The sequence below is a fragment of the Gekko japonicus genome, unplaced genomic scaffold, assembly GCF_001447785.1.
Source record: "Gekko japonicus isolate JY-2015 unplaced genomic scaffold, Gekko_japonicus_V1.1 scaffold141, whole genome shotgun sequence".
Taxonomy (NCBI): Eukaryota; Metazoa; Chordata; class Lepidosauria; order Squamata; family Gekkonidae; genus Gekko; species Gekko japonicus.
The window spans coordinates 594,599-616,325 of NW_015176455.1; the positions used below are offsets into that span (position 1 = coordinate 594,599).

The 21,727-nt window shown below is 42.6% G+C and overlaps 1 protein-coding gene across 3 annotated transcripts in view; it reads right to left on the reverse strand.

The window, feature by feature from the left end:
• The window catches only part of EFEMP1 (EGF containing fibulin-like extracellular matrix protein 1), a 77,029-nt gene that overhangs the window by 47,399 nt on the left and 7,903 nt on the right, over positions 1–21,727 (reverse strand). For 2 of the 3 annotated variants that reach the window (XM_015426919.1, XM_015426917.1), the window contains exons 2-5: positions 16,101–16,189; positions 15,142–15,232; positions 12,275–12,323; positions 11,074–11,328 (exon numbers count right to left, since the gene is read on the reverse strand). In XM_015426919.1, coding sequence (XP_015282405.1) covers positions 11,074–11,328; positions 12,275–12,323; positions 15,142–15,228 — 391 coding nt within the window. In that variant the 5' untranslated portion in view covers positions 15,229–15,232; positions 16,101–16,189. The remainder of the gene's footprint in view (positions 1–11,073; positions 11,329–12,274; positions 12,324–15,141; positions 15,233–16,100; positions 16,190–21,727) is intronic. The other variant, XM_015426918.1, reaches the window with a different exon arrangement.

Consider the following 21,727-nt stretch of genomic DNA (forward strand, 5'->3'; position numbering starts at 1 on the left):
GGGGGAGGAGGGGGGGGGAATCGAGCGGGGGGGAGGAGACAGAGGGAGAGCTTACATACTCCGGCTGCTTCCTCCTCCGCCTGCTGAGTTCCTCCCCCCTCCCCCCCTCCCGCGAGTATCGCGGGTCCCCCTTCTTGTGATCACATAAAGCTAACTTAAACTGAGACATACTTAATGGTCTGTCAAAGTCAGTTGTCTATTTTGACTGGCAATGGTGTTTCAGGTTCTCGGGCAAAGGTCTTTTACATCACCGACTACCTGATCCTTTTAACTGAAGATGCTGGGAACTGAACCTGGCAAAGCAGATGCTCTACCACTGAGCCATGACTCCTCCCTTGGGATACGGGGCAAACTCATTTACCATTTCAATTGTGAACTGGCACATACTATTTGATTCTAATTTTCTTCTCAGCAACCTCAAAATGACAAAATTTCTGGGCAAAGTTGTATTTGTATTTGCTGTCACTCAGGAAAGCATGGAGCACGCTTCTTTCTGCCTATATTTTCTCAGGTGCAACATAACAGAGGCCATTGTATATGTTTTGCATTTTTTAAAAAAACCTCATAGAGAACTGAATTTGGAAAATCAGATGGCAATTTATGGCAAGCATGAAAATTGTGCAACAGTTATTTAAAAACTGGGACACATTCTTGTGGTCCTGGTGCAGAGCATATGCTGAATTACAGGTGTTCACAAATGGAACCAACATTTTATAGGCACCTATAAATAAATACATCCATGCAGAACCCTGGAATGGGTGGCGCCAAGGACATGCTGGGGAAGGATTGGGACTTTATCAATATTCTAAGCCCCCTCAGCTCATGTTTTGGCCCTGATGCCAGTGTAATCTTATGCCAGCAAAAAACATTGATGTAAGTATGAACAACTACTTAATGGGGCTGAAAAACAAAGACTCCCCCACACTGCTATGGTGCAGCTTGGGATGTAACTACCAGTGCCATCCTAAGAACACTTTCCTGGGATTTAAGCCACACTGGACAGAATTCTGACTGGACCTGTTTAGGGTTGCTCTTAATGTCTGCAGCCAACCACAGCACAACTAAGCTCTCTATAAATCCCAGTCAGAATACTTATACCTCAGAAGAGAGGGTACATGACATGGGGCTATATTTCTCTGACTTCACAGTGTGCCACTTCGAACACACATTGGGTGTGTGGGGACTATCGAGGAAGGGCACTTTTCACTGAAAGAGAGCACTTTGTACAAACTGTAAGTAAATTCCAAACTGTAGGAGCTTGCAAAGGGAAGGGGGAAAGTTATAGGAGCTTCAGGAACACCTAGGTGGTGCCAGTCTCTCTAATATGCAGTTTAAACCATGTGCAGAGTGCTTGAGTCCCTGTGCTGTTTATTGTTACTGCTGAACTTTACTGATTGCTGTCCATGTGTCTCTCTGGACTCTTTGCAGGCAGTCTTTTAACAAGGCAGAGGTCAGGATGGACACCATTCACAATGCCGTGCCAAACACCTGCTAAAGCCTACAACACAACTGATAGCTGGAGTGACCACTGTCTCACTACCTTGGTTGTGAACTGGTTCAGTTCTCATATGACTCATGTCTGAATTGCCTCTGCGAGCCCAGGACTAGAATGGTATAAGGGTCAAATTTTAATAGGAATAAGGACTTTATTTTATAACCTGCTTTGAGCCTTTGAAATGGGTCACTTACAAATTGAACAAATAACTGTTGTTTTTTAAAATGCTGGACGGACAGCAATTGTGTCTGAAATGTTTTTGTTGCTAGCCTTAGTTTTTTTTTAATGATCCAAACTGAACAACTTATCCCTGTTGTGACAGGTACTCACATGAAATATACTAATGAGCTATAAATTTCACCACTGAGTAATTTCTTTTGACAGATAAGAAATGCCAAGAATTCAATCTTTTTTGTGTGTGAGAATAATGTTTTCCTATCCAATTATGTACAAATATATGGAGGAATGGATTCAGCTACTAACAATATTTGAAAAGAAGTCTGAAGTCTGGATCACACAATATAGATGCCTTTGTACAAATGCAACTTGGGGCAATTTAAACCAAACACAGGAGACACCAGCCTAGTCTATTGATTTCTGCTTTTTTGTAATGGAACTGCAGCCCTGGCTGAGGGGGAGGGGTTTGGCAGTGGTGGAATCTGCAAATATGATGTGTGCAGCAGCAGAATACGAGGGGGTGCTTCACCCAAATAAAAATTGTACCATCCAGCCCCCTTTCCATATGGGCAGTGTGAATGTGTGGGTGTATATGTACACAGAGAGTTGTATCTTCTCCCTTGTGAAGAGAAAAGCAGCAAGAGATGGTTTTGATTGGAAAAACATCTATGGAGGAAGTACTCTCTGCCCCCTCCAATCATTCACGACTCTTACAGCTATGCTAGAGTTTTTTTAAAAGTACCCAAAAAATCAGGAGAGCAATCACACATCTCCTGTGCCCAGTTTGGCCCCTTTGTAGTATTTAACTGTTAAGACCAACTCTAAGATGCCACAAGTCTCCTGTTTATTTTTTGCTACGAGCATGGGTATTTGTCCAGAAAGCAATACTTACAACAGCTTTAAAAGTTAGGTAAGTACTATTAACCATATATGGCATGTGGGTGGGGCTCAGGTGATAGAATACTAATACTATTTGGTAGATGCATAAAGCTACACAGTGTACCAGTGAATCACTGCAGATGTTACTGCTGTACTTGACATAGCACCATAAGGTCCAAAGCAAACTCCAGCAGTTCCTCACTTGCTTGTACACCTGAGGATTTGAAGGGAAACATGTAAATTTTTCCTTTGGATGTTACAACAGGAATGCAAAATCAGATGGACAAAACTATCTTAACTCATGTGGATGCCCAAAGAAACTCATATGGAAGGATGATGATCCAGCTTAGGAACCCTTCAACAAAGGCATATTTTTAAGAACCATGAATTTGGTCTAATCCCAAGGCAGGAGCTCCTGGTGAAGGTGGACAGAAATTCCTGTTGTGAAAACATCCATGAATCACACTTATTCAGTCCGATCTTGACTTAAAGGATTTACATTACAAACCTGCCGCTGTTTATTGCCAATGGCACTGTCATGGCTTCCCATCTCATAGAAATACCCTTCCAACATTTTCCTAGAACAAAGTGTGAGTCCAGTGGCAATTTTAAGACCAACAAAATTTAATTCTGGGTATAAGCTTTTGTGTGCATGAAGAAGTGTACTTGCACATGAAAGCCAATACCCAGAATTAAACTTTGCTGGTCTTAGAGGTGCCGCTGACTCGCACTTTGTTCTATTGCTTCAGTCCAACATGGCTACCCAACTGAAAGTTTACCAATACAGAGGGAACAATTATTTAACTATTCTAATTCGTTAGTGCAGGTATGCCCTAATTTATCAGTACAGTGATTTTAGTACTAAACCCCCCCCTTTCTTTAAGAGAACTTTGATTTGCATTATGGGTAGAAAAGACCTCGCAAGCCCTTGGGAATATACTATCCTGTTAGCGCTATATAATTTACAAAAATAGGTGTCTAACACATGTTGTTTTCCCTAGTGTCTTTTTTGAGCTTCAAAGCTAAGCACTTTCCTGTCTAATTATACATAACAAAAATCGGATATCTCCCCACTATACTTATAACAAGTGAACCCACTTTTGAGGGTTTGGGATCAACAACATGGCAGCAAATAAAACACAAAAATGTTAATTAGTATAGAAGCTATTTTATAATCACCACATGGAGGCCAAACTACCAGATCACTCTATAATTTGCAAATCCCTTTTGTATTTTTAGTTCAGTCGAAATATACACTGAATAAAGTAGAGTGAAACTCTTATGTGCTTTTTTTTTTTTTGTAAAGATTTTATTAGCTCCCCTAAAAAGGGGAGGTATTTCGCTTAAAAGAAAAAAAAAGGGAAGGGTAGACAGCGGGAGAAAGAGAAAGCTGAGTGATATATAAACTGGTAAATTAAACTGTTAGTAATGTCCAATTAATCTTCTTGGGCTTCTTCTGTGTGTTGTCAAACTTCTTTTCTTAGTTCAGTCACATATAATTCTCTGTTAATATGTTAGTAATGTTCCCTTGAATTTCTGTTAATGTTCCCTTGAGTTCCCTTGAGTTTCTGTTAATAAAAAAAAGAAAAATCTCTTCTGGACACAGTCAGAACCGCTTCTTTGCGTGCTGGGCACTTTTACTATCGCTGACGTGCAGGGGCTTCCTCTGTTGTCTTCTACTTCCGGCTTGTTAAATCCTCCTTCGGGTTGCTGTTAACACACTCAGTTCATGCACTATAAATCCTCTTCCTTTCATGCCTTGGAGGTCCCCAACTTTGAGAATGGTATTAATTTCATTTCGCTTTTATTTCCGCTCCCAAACTCTCTATTGGGTCCTCCTCGAAACTGGACGTATATAAGCGCTTGCCAGGCACTCCTCGCTGTCACAGTTCAAACTTTTCCATTTTACAAAACTCCCGTCGGATTCACAACCATAAACAATCCAAAACACTAAACAGCCGGCTCTCACACACAAGCAAACGCCCAGACGGAAGTCCCTCCCTTCTCTCCGCTCGTTTTTGCCCAGCTCCGACATCTTTTCTTTTTTGTTTACTTTTAGAAAGTTCTTAAATTGTGCTCCAGAGAGACAAAACTTTCTCTCGCTTTATTTCAAATACATCAAGGGAAAACATCACTGTTCGCTCAGTCCATTCCCCCCCTCCTTTTCTTTTTCGCTTATGCAGTTAGAGGGTTAACCTCCTCGCCTTTTTCGCTGGGTGGGGGGGAAGCGGTTTTAGATCTTTTTCTTTGCATTTTGACAACTCACAGTTAGGCCGATCTTTTCTTTTTCAACTTTTTCGGATGATCGCTTTATCACTCGGTGACGTCTGGTGGCTCCGCTAAACCCCGTAAAACGGGATCGCTCACGCAGCAAGGTCCAAAGGGGCAGGGCATGGCGGGCGCCTCGTCTCCAACCTCTCGGCTGAGAGCGAGACTCCCCCCTCGAGCGCCCTAAAGCGCCCCGGATCCGAGCTCCTCACATCCTGAGGGGCTCGTTCGGGTCTCCGCTCGCGCGGATTCCCTCCTCCACCGCGGGCGGGCGAGACGCCCCTCGGGAGCGACCCAAGGATGCGTCCGCCTTTCGCGGGAGCCAGACCGGAAGCCCCGAAACTCTTATGTGCTTAATGTAGGTATTCTGAATATCTGAATAGTGTAACAAATACAAACGTTTAGGGGAGGGCCGTGCCACAGTGGTAGAACATACAGTTTGCATAGAGGTCATTTCTTAGCTTTTCCAGTCAGAAAATTTGCTGAGTTGGGAAAGACCCAAGAGAACCACTGCTACTAATGGCAAGAAACACTGAGGGTCTGACAGCATAAGGCAGCTTCATACTGTCATATAAGTCATTTTCCTCACATTCCCTGCAAGTAATGTCCTGCTTATCCATTTAAATAGCTTAAACGGTTTCCAGATACAAGCCTTCTCTAAAGAACAGGGCCATAATGATCGCAAAACACAATTTTTTGTATATACAATAGACTGATAACTGTCTGTACCCTATCATCTTTGAGCTTTCTTAGCCATTGGTTGAGCTGGCATGCTGTCATGGAATGTCAAACATTACAAGTGCTCATGGTCAATGTGCAAGGAATAGAATGTTGACAAACATACAGTGCAAGGGAACAGAAAGGTCAGTTTGGATAGGGAAAAAATGTACATAAGATCCAAAAAAGGAAAAGTGAAAGGTGACAGCAAAAGTAAGCTATGTAAATTATTTTTTTCTGTTCCCTCTTTTTCTACTCATAGCAAGTTATCACTGGTCTGACCTTTTAACGGCTATGAGCCAAAATCACCAGATGATTTGGCCTTGAAGATAACAGGAAGCCTGCTTGGATGCTGAAACCCCCCCCCCAGTAATGTACTCCTGACCTATTTTGGGGGGGAGGGGGAAACTGTGGTGCCTGGAATCATAAGTAATAACTGCATGAGGATAAATCTCATTGTTCCTGTTTTCTCCTGTGCATAGCTTCAACCTGTGGAATACACTGTGTCAAAGAAAGAGGCTCAACATTATTAGTAGAACTGCAAGTCCTTTATAATTCAACGGGATCTCTCAGAGGTATTCTGAGCATAAATCAGTTTTAAAGGGATAATATTTTAATCCCTCATCCTTAATACAGTTAAAAAACAGAATACAGCTTTCGCATGATTTAGAATGAAAATATCACACATCTGTAGGCAATCAGAAGAAGCTGGATGACATGTTCAATTAAAAGAGTAAGAAAACATGCTCCCTCGTGAGTGTATGTATATGCTGGATATTCCCTGGAGGGCCTGTGGCCATTTATCTTGTAAACTGTGTTCTTTTAACAGCAATTAAGTCAATACACAATGGAGTTGTGAAGTATGACTATTTTCACAAACTATTTTCACCACTGCAATACACTCAGTACAGCAGTTCTGTACTTCTTGATTCAGGTTGAAATGGCTTGGGACCAGGATACTCAGAGAAACATCTCCAGTATGAATCTGTTCAATCAGATATCAGGTTGGCATCAACTGGAGCAACCATTTTTTAAAAAGGTGTGGTATCCTGTCTACGGAATTTCCTCAAACAGTTTAGAAAGGTACCTACATTAAACTTTTTGTTTTCCAGGGGTTTTAATGACTGATTTTTGCGACTGCCTTTTTAATATATACTTTGCTGCACTGCTTGAGCTTTACTCTGCTTATTTTTTTTTTTGCTTTATTTTTATTGTGATCTTATGGACTTTGTTAATACCATATTTACTCAAAAGGAAGATGACCATGAATGCAAGGTGATTGCCCCCCAAATTTTTATACAAAAAAAGGGCTTTTTAGTATTTGATATAACTGTAAATTGTGTGCCAATTTAAGATACCCCCCCCCTTTTGGTATTTTTGCATGTCTGAGCGTGCGCGCGCGCACATGCACGTATGTGTGCCCATGCCTGGAAGTCATGGCAACCTCTGGTGATTCCTACTGGGGCATGGAGGACGTTCAGAGAAGTGGCTTGACCACCTACCTCTGCCTTCTGGCCCTCATATTCTTTGGAGAGCTGCCATCCTCTGATGAGATCGGGCTTGCATGGGCCATCCAGGTCAGGAAGACACGCCCCCTTTTTGATTGTATACATGGGAAAAACCTCATCTTGCATTTGAGTAAATATGCTACAAAACAGCTTTGAAGGCTGCAGAAGCAGTGAACATGATTTAAAACTCACAAATAAAATTTTGGGGATGCAAGAGAGCAACGGATCATATAATCAGCACCCTATCATTGTTCTAAAACAGTCTGTTTCCTACCCTACTTCTATGGTATTTACATGCACATATACAAATGTTGGTAAAATAATTCAGGGCCACAACATCCCCTGCTTCTTCTCCCTGGCTTTGAAATGACTGTTTGAATAGTAACATATGTTTTAAAAGCATTTCATTTTACTTACCCTGCACCTTTCTACCAAGGAGGGCATATAGGGTGACTTTGAATTTTCATTTCATCATTTTTTGTTGCTAATGTTCCCTGTGTGTTTGCTCCTATTATGGCATTTATCAATCATGTACATTTTACCCCACCATTCCTCCAAGGAGCTCAAGGCAGCATACATCATTCTCCCTTCCCCATTTTATTCTTAGAACCAACCCTGTGAAATAGGTTGAGAGACAGAGAAAGAAACAAAGGGTCACTCACCAATCTTCCATGGGAAAGTGGGGATTTGAACCTGGGTCTCCTCTGTGTGTGTGTAAATTGCCATCAAGTCGGAGCCGACTTATGACGACCCCATAGGGTTTTCAAGGCAAGTGATTAAACGAAGATGGTTTGCCATTGCCTTCTCCTGCAAAGTCTTCCTTAATGGTCTCCCATCCAAGGAGTGACCCTGCTTAGCTTCCACGATCTGACAGGATTGGGCTACACTGTATCATTCCACATCCCCAGACAAGGAACAAGTGGGCAGTGCGGGAGGGGGGGCCTCTGAGTGCAGACAGCTGGGCCTCCACCTGCCCAGGTGGACTGTAGAGGGGCCACAGACTGGACCTCCAAACCCACTTAAAACACTGCCCCACTTTAGCTCTTGTATACCATTTACAGGCAACTGATGTAGAGCCATGCATCACTTTTAATGGTAACAGTTGTACTGAATTGTGTTAGCATAGCTGGAAAAAAAAAGACAATTACAGTTACAGCCCCAATAAGAAGAATCTATGTCAGAAACTGGGATTTTTCAAATTGAAGCAGCATGTTCAGAAAAGCATACATACTGTAGAGACCTAGCTTTCACACAAAATTCAGATTGACAATTAAAGCTCAAGCATACTACTTATCTGAACATGTGATCACTGGTCATGTGGGAGTAGAAGAGAGGCATTTGTAGTATGAATGAGAACCTGCAAATGTGGGCCAGTGGCATATCAAGGGCAGGGCAGTGGGTGTGGTCTGCCCTGGGTGCAGTTTGAGGAAAACCCTTGAAGGGGGCCCTTGAAGCCAGCATCATGCTGTGTCCAGCCATAAGTCTTTACTTTTATTTTTAAAATACAATTCTGGCTGCAGACACTAGGGGCACAGGGATGTCTGAGCAAAGCAAAAAGCATTCTAGGATCCACTAGACTTCCCTTTCTCCAGGACTGAAGCAAACTTGCTTAAAAGATCATACCACCAAACCAGCATGCTGATAACTGCTACAGTAATTGCCAGCCTGAAGGTAATTTTCGCCAATAGGCTAGCCTTTCTCTCTTCCTTTCCTTGAACCCAGCTCAGCCAGATTTTGCAAAGCAGTAGTTAGGGTGTTGCAGCAAGATAAGACCACCTTTCCCTCTCTTAATTTCTCTCCCTCTTTTCCATTCATTTCTGTCTCCTTTCACCTAATTTCTTCTTGTCCCTCCCCTTTATTTTCACTTCTTGGTCTCAAGACATTCTCATCCCTATCCTGCTTGCTGACAGAATGCCACCTTTGTAGCCAACCTTTGGAAACTTTCCCTAGTCCTTTGGATCTGACCCTTCAGATCCAGTCTGAAGTTTGACGGTGTTTCAGTAAATGAGCAACATTCACATGTGTATATCCACCACTCCCCCAGGCAAAAATTCTCAGGATATTAGCAATGTTTTTTCTTTAAATTTGCACAATCAGGAATAGGGCTTGCAACACTGCTGTAAACTCTTGAGGCTGTTTCCCATTTTATTGTTTGTATAAATAGTTTACTTTAACATCTGTTCCTTCAGTGTGTATCATTTTTGTGAAAGAAAAGACTTTAAGCCAAATTCTTCTTTTGATTCAGAAACACTTGTCCAAGACAAGCCAATGGGGGATCCAAGCACACGTCAGCAAACCAATCTTCCAAAACTCGGGCTTTTCATTATTTTCATTCCTTAGCTTCAACCAAAAAACCCTCCCCATCTAATTATATTAAATAGTGGTTAAGTGTCTATAATTAAGACAAGCTGTATTAAACAGCTGTAGCTCCTTTCCCAGTATTCACTGAGGTAGTGCCAGTCTCCTCTACCGACAAACAAGTCACTCTCTCAAATTAAGTTAATCAATGGATGCTCTTGTGACTGCATACTGCATAAAATCTTTACCATAGAAATCAACTGACAAAACACCCACTGATTTCCATGAACCTCAGACTTTTGCCTTAAAGACTTCATTAATTAGGCCAGAACTGAATACATTTCACATACATCATTTGATAATAAATACATGACAGCAATGATACAGGACAGGCATCAAGACAAACACAGTTAACTAGCACGTTAGGATTCCTCTCTTTGTTTGCAAGGATTCCTCTCTTTGTTTGCAAGGCAGCAAACTATGGTTTGCAATTGCACATTCCCCCTAACTGTTGCCAGGAATGGAAGCGTCTCACAGCAAAGGAGGAGCCTGAAACAGAATCAGCCTATCGCAGGCAGCCAGCTTGGTCCCCCCACAGAATGAGGAGGAAGGGGCAGCAGCAGTGGGGCAGCAGCCTGTTGCTTGTCACCACTGGTTTTGCTACTGGTGCAGCAGTCACACAAGAGCTAAAAGGAGAGTCTGACACATATGTTCACAGAGTGATGGGACTCTTTTTAATGTAACCACTGGTACACATCCTAAATCTCTGCTCATTAAAATGTAAGCTAACACGTTAAACATACACAACAATGTTCTTGCACGGGTCAATTCATTTCAGCACACAGCACAATGCAGGTTATTGTACAGTGGTGGTCTCCAACCTCTGTCCAGGACTCAGATTCCACCTTTTATTCTGTCTGCAACATGAGTTCTATTTGTGATGTCTTATGGTATGTCAATCTTTCTCTCTCTGTCTAATGTCATTAGAACAGCCCCACTGAAAGAACCCTGCAAAGCGATATCCTGCTTCCACCAATATCCTGCTTTCACCAGTCTTCAGGAAGCCCACAATGAAGGCAGGAACCCACAGTTCTTCTCTGCAGTTGGCCCCCCTCTTACAGTAGTGAGAGGCTTTTAGCTTTCCTGGTTAATAGCTACTGGCAGATACATCCTCCATGAATCTGAATCATCTTCTTTTGAAGCCAACTAAGCCAGTGGCAAACTCAGCACCTTGCAGCACCAAATTCCATAAATTAGTAATACATTGCGTTACGAAGTACTTTTTTGGGTGTGTGTGTGTGTGTCTGTCTTCAGTCTATTGCCAAATGATATAATTGTGTGACCACCAAAGTTCTAGGTTAGAACTCTCACATCTTTAACCTTCTCAACTCTTTCTCCTTGTGAAAAAAAAAAAACAGAAAAGAAAAAAGAAAGAAAGGAACAAGTGGTGATGGTGCAACTCATCATATTCCACACTAGCTGTAATAGAATCCACTGGCTGAAGGCTGCCTTTCTAGCATTAATTTCACAGAGACTGAGAATATCCATGAGTGAGATGTACTGGGTATACTGCCACACAACCTACCCACCTCTACTTGAAACTATCACCATAATTACTTTATCTGTCACCCTCCTTTTTTGTTCCCTAAACTAACTGGTTTCATGGCCAAAACCACATTTTCAGTAATTTTATAGAAAGATTTAAAATCCAGCATAAGAGGACTTCCTTACCTTGGCAAACATTATGATCACTCGCTTGATATCCTGATGCACACTGTATATTGGAACCTGGCTGAACATCAGGAGGAGTCCGCCGACTGATGGGATTACCATTTCGGTTGCTAGTAGAATCAGGTGCAGCTTCTTGTTGGCCATTATTTACAATTATCTGAGCTGTTCTGGGCAGGCAGAGGTACCCTCCATAGTGGTTAACACACTTCATCCCACCTTTACATGCATCAAGCACAATTTCACATTCGTCGATATCTGTGGTTAGCAACAAGATTAAGACAGGTATCAAAAACAGATCATTCTAGGCATGTGTTGCACATCTGTGATTTTGCTTTTGATTTGAAAACTGCATTTTTGCTATGACAGGCATGCTCAACAGTTTTGAGAATCTTATTGTCAGTTCTATTAAAAAGGAGCGGCCGGTTTACATGGCAGATCTGATTCATCCGTGTTCTGGAACTGGCCATCAAGTATTCTTTCTTGGAAAAAGATTGTGGGGTTGATAGAAAATATTACATATTACAATATTAGGACAAAGTTAGAGTCCAGTAGTACCTTTAAGACCAACAAAGTTTTATTCAAGGTATAAGTTTTCGTGTGCATGCACACTTTTTCAGATGCACACAAAAGCTCATACCTTGAATAAAACTTTGTTGGTCTTAAAGGTGCCACTGGACTCAAACTTTGTTCTGCTCCTTCAAACCAACACATCTACCCACCTGAATCTATATTTACAATATTGTATTATTAAGGTAAAGGTTCCCTTGCTTGAAAGCTAGTCGAACCCGACTCTAGGCTCATCTCCGTTTCAAAGCCGAAGAGCCAGCGCTGTCCGAAGACGTTTCCGTGGTCATGTGGCCGGCATGACTAAACACCAAGGCGCACAGAACGCTGTTTCCTTCCCACTGAAGTGGTACCTATTTATCTACTTGCAATTTCTTGCTTTCGAACTGCTAGGTTGGCAGGAGCTGGAACTAGAGATGGGAGCTCACTCCGTCATGCAGCACCCGGATCTCGAACTGTTGAACTACTGACCTTCCACAGCCTGCAGTACAGCGTCTTAACCACTTGAGCCACCACAGCTCCTATTGTATTATTATTCAGTTCTAAATTTATATTATTGTTAATGCAAGCCTGGGATTCTCAGTACTTCTTGCTAACATGAGTACTGCAGTGAGCAACTTCCAACTGTTGACTTTACCTTTGCATCTCTGCATGACAGGATCCCATTCATAGCCATCTGTACATTGCTGCATGTAAAACAAGAGACAAGCAAGTTAAACAGTCAAAACACAGTGAATAAACCAATACATGAATAAATATATTTTCAAATACCACATGCACTTGCTGATGTGTAGGACCATCTTCTGGGTTTTGGAGGGCCCCAGGTAATACGAACTGATTCTCCCTCTAGTGAGACTGTATCACTCATGTTATTTCCACAGTTGTTAATCCACTCTTGCTACTTATCTCCTGAGTGCTAGCCAAATCTGGATCTTGGTTTGTGAGCCTATCAAACATCCTTGATCACTGGGATGCTATCCAACCTTGCTGATCATGCTACTCTGAACCTTCAGTTGTATCTCCCGAAGAGTATGATGATCCAACCTAACCTACCTTCACACAAATGCTGCCTAAGAAATTTTAGTAATGATATATTTTTTAAAAATTCTATCTTCCTTTCCATGAAACGACATCTAGCACAATTTCAGTAATCCATATTATTCCTGCCTCCTAGTCTCCCCAACTAAGATCACTGATAATGGTGATTACTGAGATCAAATTGTAAAGAATATATTTGTATTATGAATATGCTTCTATAACTTCAATCTAAAGAAGAACACAGATATTTGTATTGTTAAGGTTTGAATTGTTAAAATTGTGGTTTTAATGTTGTTTTATTATGACTGTTAAGAAAATAATAAAATTTTTTGAAGAAGAAATAAAGTTTAAACCAGTTCCAGGCTTGAAGAACTGTCAGTTTCACAACAATGAAACCTCTGCAGCTGAATTTTATGGTGTACGGCTATTCAACACAAAAACGAAATCTGTATGTTGGAGTACTGGTTCCTAGCCTAGTTTTTTGCTTGGCATACTAACATCCAACGTGCAGGGATTTTTTTTTTCTTTTTACACAAGAGGGAGATTGCAAAAATTCTATTCCAGCAGTCCATACAGTGCAGGACCAGCCTAGAATATTTTGACACCTCAGGTAGAAAATCCAAGCAGCAGCTCCCTGCCTCTAAAACAATGCTTCACTAAATAACTGATAATATGCTGCCCATTTATGGTGCCCCAAAATCTGAAGCAACCTTATGGTAGGGCCAACTTTGCAGTCTGCCTATCAAGTTGATCTTCAAATGCTGGAAGGTCCGCAATCCCCTCCCCCTTGCCCCAGCATGAACCTCAACGATAAGCCAGTTGTTCACTTTGCCAGGAAACAGCATTTGGTACCCATTTAAAGCTCTGGTGGATTGAACTGACCCTACAACACAGGCATGTGTGAGTCTGCCGTGCTAAACGCAACGTTCTCACAGCACTATGGGGAAAAAAAGGCTCAAGTTAATAAATCAGTCTGTCATCGTGAGTCAAGTTCACCCCTGCTGTAACCTGGTAGGCATCTGCAAAGCTTGCACCAGCTACGGATCTGTCCCAGCCTGCTGACAGCTGCGTTGCTCAATCTGCTGGGGCTGTGGTTGTTTTTGAACAGCTTTGTTACTCATGAAGCTTAAATCAGCAGTAGAAACTAAAAACTTCCCCCCCATCCCGTTGATTCACAGGTGATGCTAGCCATCTGCCAAATGCAGAAACAAGCTGGAGGCAAACAGGCCTCCAGTGTAACAAGGGGGCAAGAGGACAGCTAATTACATTATAATTCCAGCTCTCTGAAGGAATGACAGCATTCTGAGTTGACACAACTGGAGTTACTGTAGCTACGAAAGGAAACCCCCAAGCCCAAAGGAACACAGTAAACTTACTGAATCTCCCCAATGCCTGCTTAATGCACAACAGAAGTCACACCCAATTAATGATGCCGTGGGGGGGGGGGGGGGCCCGGATGACTTATGCTGGAGAAAGCCCGTTAACTTCAATGTGACTGCACTGCTGTGGATGACCAGCAAAATGCCTGTCAATGAACCAGATCCTACTTTTGTTACAAAACCCATGAGGAGGGGAAAAGGGAATTCATTGCATTTTTAAACAGAACGGGAATTTGGCCCCAAAGGATATTTATTTATTCTGCTATCCCCATCACCAAATGTGACAATTTACAGTGTTATGTATGTAAGGAGAAAGGTCTCTGACCTAATGTGACTACAGCCCAAATGGTGATAATGGGGGAGATAAACAGGAGAAGGAGAAACGGGAGATGAGACAAGGCTGACAGGGAAAATGTGAGGAAGTTACTTGTATTTAGGTTTCCTTTATACCAAGGATGAAGATTGGTTGTGCTGAAGGCGTCACAGGAAGGGGTGGGTGGATGTTGGAAAGGATTTGAATGAACAAGTGGCACTATGAGGGGGCTCCCAGTGGGAGTTCTAGGTAAAGGGGAGGCATTTGGGCAGCTGATAGAACTTACTTAAAGCATATACCTTGTTCTCCCACCCAACAAAGGCATCCAGAATTTTTGAAAAAGAATAAATATTGGAACACAGAAATATGGTAAGGCAGCCAGAGGCTAAACACCCCCCCCCAAAAAAACCCCCAACAACACACAGGTCAGCCCAAAGACTTGGAGGAACAGAAGACTTTTAAACAACCCTTCTAAGGCTTGGTCTATGCATGGAGCAGAATGAGGCAAAGGAGTTCTGAGCTGTACCACATACAATAGTGAGTGCTCCCTCATTAAAAAAAAAAAACTTCCTACAAATTAAAAAAAATAGCACACCAGATTTAGAGAGTCCAGAGTAGCCTCTCACATGGTGTAGTAGTTTTCTGTGTACAAGGAATCACTAATGTAAAGGAACTGCAAAAAAGAAAAAAAAGAATTCCTCCCATGTAGTCTGAAGTGGTACAGTCCACTCTCACACATACAGTATTGATCGCTCTTTTCATATTAAAGTTTACCGTGTATGTGATTGTTTCTTCTGTTTCCTGTGAGTGTACTGTAGTGAGCATCAAAGCAGAAAGAAGGAATGTAAACACCACCATCATGAATCTTAAAAGGAAGAAGAAAAACACTTTATTTTTTAACAGAAGTTTTCACATGCGTTAAAACATATTATGCTTTTTCTTCTGTCAGACGGATGCGTGAATTTCTCAGAGGAAGTGCATTCTGTTCATTATGTTTTGGACCTCCTATAGTTCTGGTCAGGGCAGGATTCAAACATGACAGTAGGGCAGAAGACCTAATTATTTAGGTTTTATTTATTTAGAGAATCAGCTCAAGACCCAAGTAAGATGCTGGGTACATACAACATTACATGGGAAGCTGTTCATGTCCACTAGGATCTCATTAAAATTGTGTCTAACAGAGGCCTGGTTCTCACAGAGGTGGTAAAAAGCCAAGTCTGGGCTGAACCACTGCAGGTATCGGCTCACATGGCTGAATGTTCTATAGAAAAAAGTCCCTCCATGTAGAAGGTAACATGTCAGTTCAAGTCTTCTCTCTTGCCTGCTTTGTGCTTCTTTGTGCCAGGTTTTTTGTTTTAGTACAGAGGAGCAATTAGTCTGAAGATGTACAGCTCAAAGATTTACCAGCTCAGTGAGAATTTGGCTTTGTTAGTCATATATGAGTGACCATGATTGGATGTAGTAGGCATGCATGAAACAGGCATAAATCCTTTGGCATAAAAAAGGGGCAAGTGTTTGGCTGACACTGATAATCTTATAATGTCAATATGAAGTATAAAAAGCAACCACATAACAAATGTACTTGAAATGTGCTTGTTCTTGTTTTGTTGCAGATTAATCCCAAATAGTCCCAAGAGCAGGCACATTAAACAGAAATGAAAATCATGGCACACCCGCACATACACGCCCAGAAATGTGGAATAGAAGCACCAAAAAGATGCTGGGAAATTTACCTGAAGATAAAGGGCAGCTCTGGGATAGCCTGCAAAGATGGTTTTGTGGTTTAGCAATGCAGTAAGTCTGTACTAGTACCTTTCCACAGCTGAAAAAAAAGGACATTATAGTAATATAACCATTTAGAGTGCCTGTCAAAAAAGGTGCTTAAGATCCATTCATAACACTGCATGTTCTTCAGTCAATGAAGTTGCATGGTGTGCTGGTAAGAATGCTGGACTAGAATCTGGAATATCCTGACTCTGTCATGAAGCTTTTATTTTTTTAAAATACAGCTTCCCGGAACTCATTCTCACATTTCTGTTTCTATCAATTACATTTTTATCCCAGCCTTCCTCCAAAGAACTCAGGGCAGCATAGCATGGTTCTTCCCTCCCCCATTTTATCCTCACAACCCTGTGAGGTAGGCTAAGATGGAGTGATTAGCCTAAGGTCACCCTGTGACCTTCACAGCCAAAAGGGGGGGTCCGAACCTGGTCTCCTCAGCCCTACTCTTACACTCTAACTGTTATAAGACACTGCCTCTGTATCTAGACTACTCTACCCCAAAACTATCACTGAAGGAGAAATGAAGGAACAACAAGCCTTCTGAGTTTCATGTAATTTTAAACCCTACCATTAAACACTACCAAGCCAGCACCCAAAGCAGATGGCGGCAGGGCTTTCCATTTCCTATCAGCTGAAGAAGATTGAGCGGATTGCACCTGGCTCCAGGATAGAGCTTGGAGCTTCCCTTTTCTTATCCAACCAGGGGAAAGTTAAGAGGAGTCCTTGTGGCTCTCATATCTTTGGGTGTTTCCACATGGGTTATTTGTCCTGAGTTCAGTGCTGTTGGGAAGTGGATCTTTTTCCTGCTTCCCCAAAACATCGTGGTGCATTCGTTCTCCTCTCAGGACTTCCATGCTTTTTCTCCAATCTTTCTCAAACCTGCTTTACTAGCAAGTTTTGGGAAGGACTGCAGCAAAAGTTTTAGGTGGCTGCCATGTGGGTAGACAAGTTTGGACTTCCTGGTCCCACCCACATAGCAGCCATTTCCTCTCCCTGGGCCTCCATTGACAAGGAGGCTTCCAGGACCACACCCAGGATCTTGACTGTCTGCACCAGTATTACAGGCATATGGACAAGAGCTGTGAGCTGAAACGCCAATCCTGAGCCCTCCCCAGCCAAAGAACCTCTGTCATTAATGGATTCAGTCTCACTCTGCTTCAGCCATCCCACCACAGCCTCCAGACCCTTGGCCAGATTACCTGGGGTGGCATCCATCTGCCCATCCATCAGAAGATACAGCTGGGTGTCATCAGCATACTGATGGCAGCCCAGCCTGAAACTCTGTGCCAGCTGGGCGAAGGAGTGCATACAGATGTTGAATAACATCAGGGAGAAGATAGCCCTTTGAGGGACCCTGCATGTCACGGGGTATCAAGAAGGCACCCTCTCGCCAAAGCCACCTTCTGTCCATGATTGTGGAGAAATGAGACTACCCAGTTCAGGGCTCTCCTACGCAATTGGTGAGATGGTGAACCAGGTGATCATGATCCACTGTGTCGAATGTTGCTGTCAAGTCAAGCAGTAACAGCAGTGGCGACCCACCTTGATCCAACTGCCTATGGAGATAATCTGTGAGGGCAACCAGCATAGTCTCCATCCCATGACCAGGGTGGAAACCCAACTGGAAGGGGTCTATATATGTGTGCATGTGTGTGTGCATGTTTGTGTGTGTGTGTGCGTGCGTGCACGTGTGCTTGCCTGGCGACTTGTGGCAACCCCTATCGGGGGCTTGGACATTCAGAGAAGTGGTTTGATAGCCTGCCTCTGTGTCCCGCCCTTCCAAGTACTTGCCAGAGTCAGCCCTGCCTAGCTTCCAAGATCTGATAGGATCAGGCTTGCCTAGGCTATCCAGGTCAGGGCTATACTGTGGTTTTTGAACTGTAAATTGTCTGGAGTATGCCTCTGAAGAAGTGGCATAGAAGTATTTTAAATAAATCAGTAAACAATTACATTTTTGTAGTGAACTAACCATTCCAAGACAATGTTGAGTCCAACTCTGACAGTTATCAAATCTGCATAAGAATTCCAACTTAGCAGCTCCTCACTGGAGTTTCCCTCTAAAACTTTTGTGCTGAAGTACTGAAACTTTTAAGTCTATTATTGAATATTCAGGGATGTTCCCCACTGGTTTCCTAGCGTTCCCATTTTTGAACCTTCTGGAATTTGTCTCTCTGCCACGAGCTCACTCAGTAACTTTAAGCAAGCAGTTCTGCCAAAGGTTACCATCTACTATACTGGCGAACTAGCACACCCAACCTTCAAGTACTGTCAATTAGGGGGCAAATCCCAACTCTGATTCTGCATCAGAATCTAGATTTCCCACTTGCAAAGATATACTCAAACGAGCTAACAAAACCTGAGACCACTTCACCAAAGAAGATGCGATATTCTTAAGGAAAATTTAAAGTAATAAGAGGCTCTGTAGTACTTCTCCCCTGCCTGCCCAGCACACTTTCTGCTGTGAATATAAAAGATCAGACTTAAAAGATGAAGATTCCATAAAATCTTACCCATAAAAGCTTATGCTGGAAAGAATACAGTAGTCTTTAAGGTATCACAGGATTCTGGATTCATTTAAGAGGCCTGGTTCTATCTTGGGCTAATGGAAACATATATTTCTCTTCTGACATTTTATAGTCAAATAGCTTTATTAAAAAAAACTCTTCAAAACGTTTCCCCCAGAGATGATGGTGGTATGTATGCACACCACCTCTATTACAAACCAACCTCAATTCGCTGAGATTAGAGAAGGACACTGTTTTTAAAAAAGCCAAATGTGGTGTGAAAGAAGTATTGTGTTCCATGGCGTACACCTTTATTTTCTTTGTATCACTGTCAGCTCTATGGCTTAGAGGCAGAGCACATGCTTTGAGGTGGTAGCAGTGGCTCGGTGGTAGAACATCTTCTCGGCATGCAGAATGGAGCATCTCCAGTGAAAAGGATCAGATCAGGTAATATTTAATGTGAAAAACCTCCAGCTGAGATTCTTGAGAGCTAATGCCAGTCTGAATAGACAACACTGACTTTGATGGACCTTGGTTCAGCAAAAGGCAACTTCATGTGTTCATGTGTCCCCATATTCAATCTCTAGCATTGCTAGTTAAAGGGTCTCAGTCAGAGAACACAAGTACCGAACTAGATGGACCAATAATCCGATTCAGTATAAGGCCGATTCATATATTCCCCACCAAATCAATGAAGAGGTTTTTGTTTTATTTTATAGAGCAAATACAGTGGGAAAGTGGATGAGTGGACGTGCAATGAACAGTCGGGCCTCTCTTACCTCCCTTTAAAAAAACAAAACTACTGCCTGTCTCTTTGAGCATCAAACTAGTTTGCTCTCTGGAGAAAAGAAACAAAAAGAGAGAAATACTTTTCAAGAAACACATACAAACAGACGTTGGGAGAAGAACTATATTTCCTACTCATGGGGGCTTCAAAGTGTTCGACTCCATCTGAATTAAAGCTTGAGCCTCTGAATTGCTATAGAATTGGAGGGGAAAACAGATGATCTCATCTGATCTCTGTACCAACCCATCAAATGCAAAATAGAAATTGGAACCAACATTAAGGACTTTCAAATAAGAAAGATGGATAAAAAAATGGGATCCACCCTCAAGCTTCTTTTCCATCTACATATCATCACTGCTCATCCATATCATCACTGCTCAATGATCTTGGAACAGCCATAAAGCACAAAGCTCTCTCCAAATAACTTAAAAATGAAGTTCTCTGTGTACAGATGTCTTGGTCATACTATGGTAAAAGGCAACTGGTAGCCTGGGGAAGGGCATGCATTGGCCTCCAGCATAGTGCCTTTTCCTGTGCATCTTGGCCTTTTTCAACCATACAAGCTGAGACACAGACAAGAGGGCTCTTTTAAGCGCCCCACTTGCAAACATGAATGGAAACAGTGGCTTTGGCAGAATTCTCCCTTTTTATTTGCATCTCACCTATGGACTCCCATGTGCAAAAATAAAGGAAACAGGAGTAGCTGAGATGTTCAGTTGAGCAGAGAATTCTTCCAAAGCCTTTGTTGTTCACAGTGGTGAGATGGGGATTGAACAGCCCTTTGTCCTGGGTACTGTGGGAGCCCATGGATGGAGCCAATGAGACTGGCCCTTCAGCTCAGTTCAAACTACAGCCCCAGTCAAAAATTAATTGCTGGCTGAGGTTCTACATAGAAAGTCATGGAAAAATTTCACAAGACAACATAATCTGGAAATCCTAAAAGGCACCTGCAAATCCCTGAAGACTTCAGCAATGATGTGCATCTGTTTAACAGCTTCAAGGTTGCCTTCACATTACTCTGCCATTCCCTTCACCCATACTCTGTTCCAATCTGCTGTGAGGCAAAACTGCATTCCCACTTGCTACATCTGGTGGGACCCCTTATGACCTGCCCCACCCATGCAACTGCTTCCTTCCCATGCTTTTGGGAGTGTGTGTGACCGATTCCGCAGAAGCATTTGTCCCGCCCTCGGTCTTCTGTTTCCCTCGGTTGTACTGTTCAATTTCCCACTCTTTGCTGTGCAGTCGCATTTTGACCCGCATCTCCCCCCAATTTCCCCCGCATCTTCTTGAGCTGGATCCAGAAGATGCGGAGGAAATCAGGGAGAGATGGTGTCATGATCTGTGCAGGACTGGGAGCAAGGCCTAGTGCAACCTGGTCCCAGGAGAGACCTGCATGGCATAGCTTGCAATCCCACAATCCTTAGCGACGGTTGTAGCCAATTCGTGTCCAAGGATTGTGTGAAGAGACTGTGAAAACTGTGTGTGCCGAGGAAACTGTGTTCTTTTCTCTTCTACCGTCTTGCCTCACACAGAGTAAAACTAAGGGGACAGTCTGGTCTGAGGAAAAGATCCCTCACTTGGGACAGAGTGAGTACAGGCAGGATGCCTGGTATAAGAGGGCTGTGGGCCTTGAAATAGTAGCTAGTTAAGTGAAATAGGTAGTCACATTAGATTCATTTATTTTGCCTTTAAACACTGTTATATATTTTTAAGCACCTTGTCTGTTTTTCCTTGCCCCAGTACTGTGTTAATAAACCATTTGTTTAAGTGTTCTCTGCCTGGTCATCATGCCTATGTTCTCGGCTTAAAAAGAGGCATTTTGGATGGGCTTGGGAGGGTACTCTGGGCCTTCTCAAGGGACCCGAAGTCCAGAGTGGTGGCAGCTGAAGGTGGCAACCCACTGGGGTCGTGACAGATGCGGGTCAAAATGCAGCCACGCAGCAAAGAGTGGGAAATTGAGGAGTACAACCGGGGGATATGGCAAACTGAGGGCGGGACAACTGCTTTTGTGGAATCAGTCTGTGTGATTGCTTAACAGGGAACATGGATGCAGGTAAGGGAACAAATGTATCATGTAGGCTGCATGTCACGGAAAAGTTTTTCAAGGAATACCACCAGTCTACAACTGATAGATTTTTTTGAATGGTGAATACCTTTTTACCCTTAAAAGCATTTCCACGTAGTTGTAATGATGGATATACTTTTAAATCTGTATCAGCCTTTGATAATGTTAATGCTAACTTGATGGATTTGCTGTCTTTAGTTGGGATTTTATTATACTTTG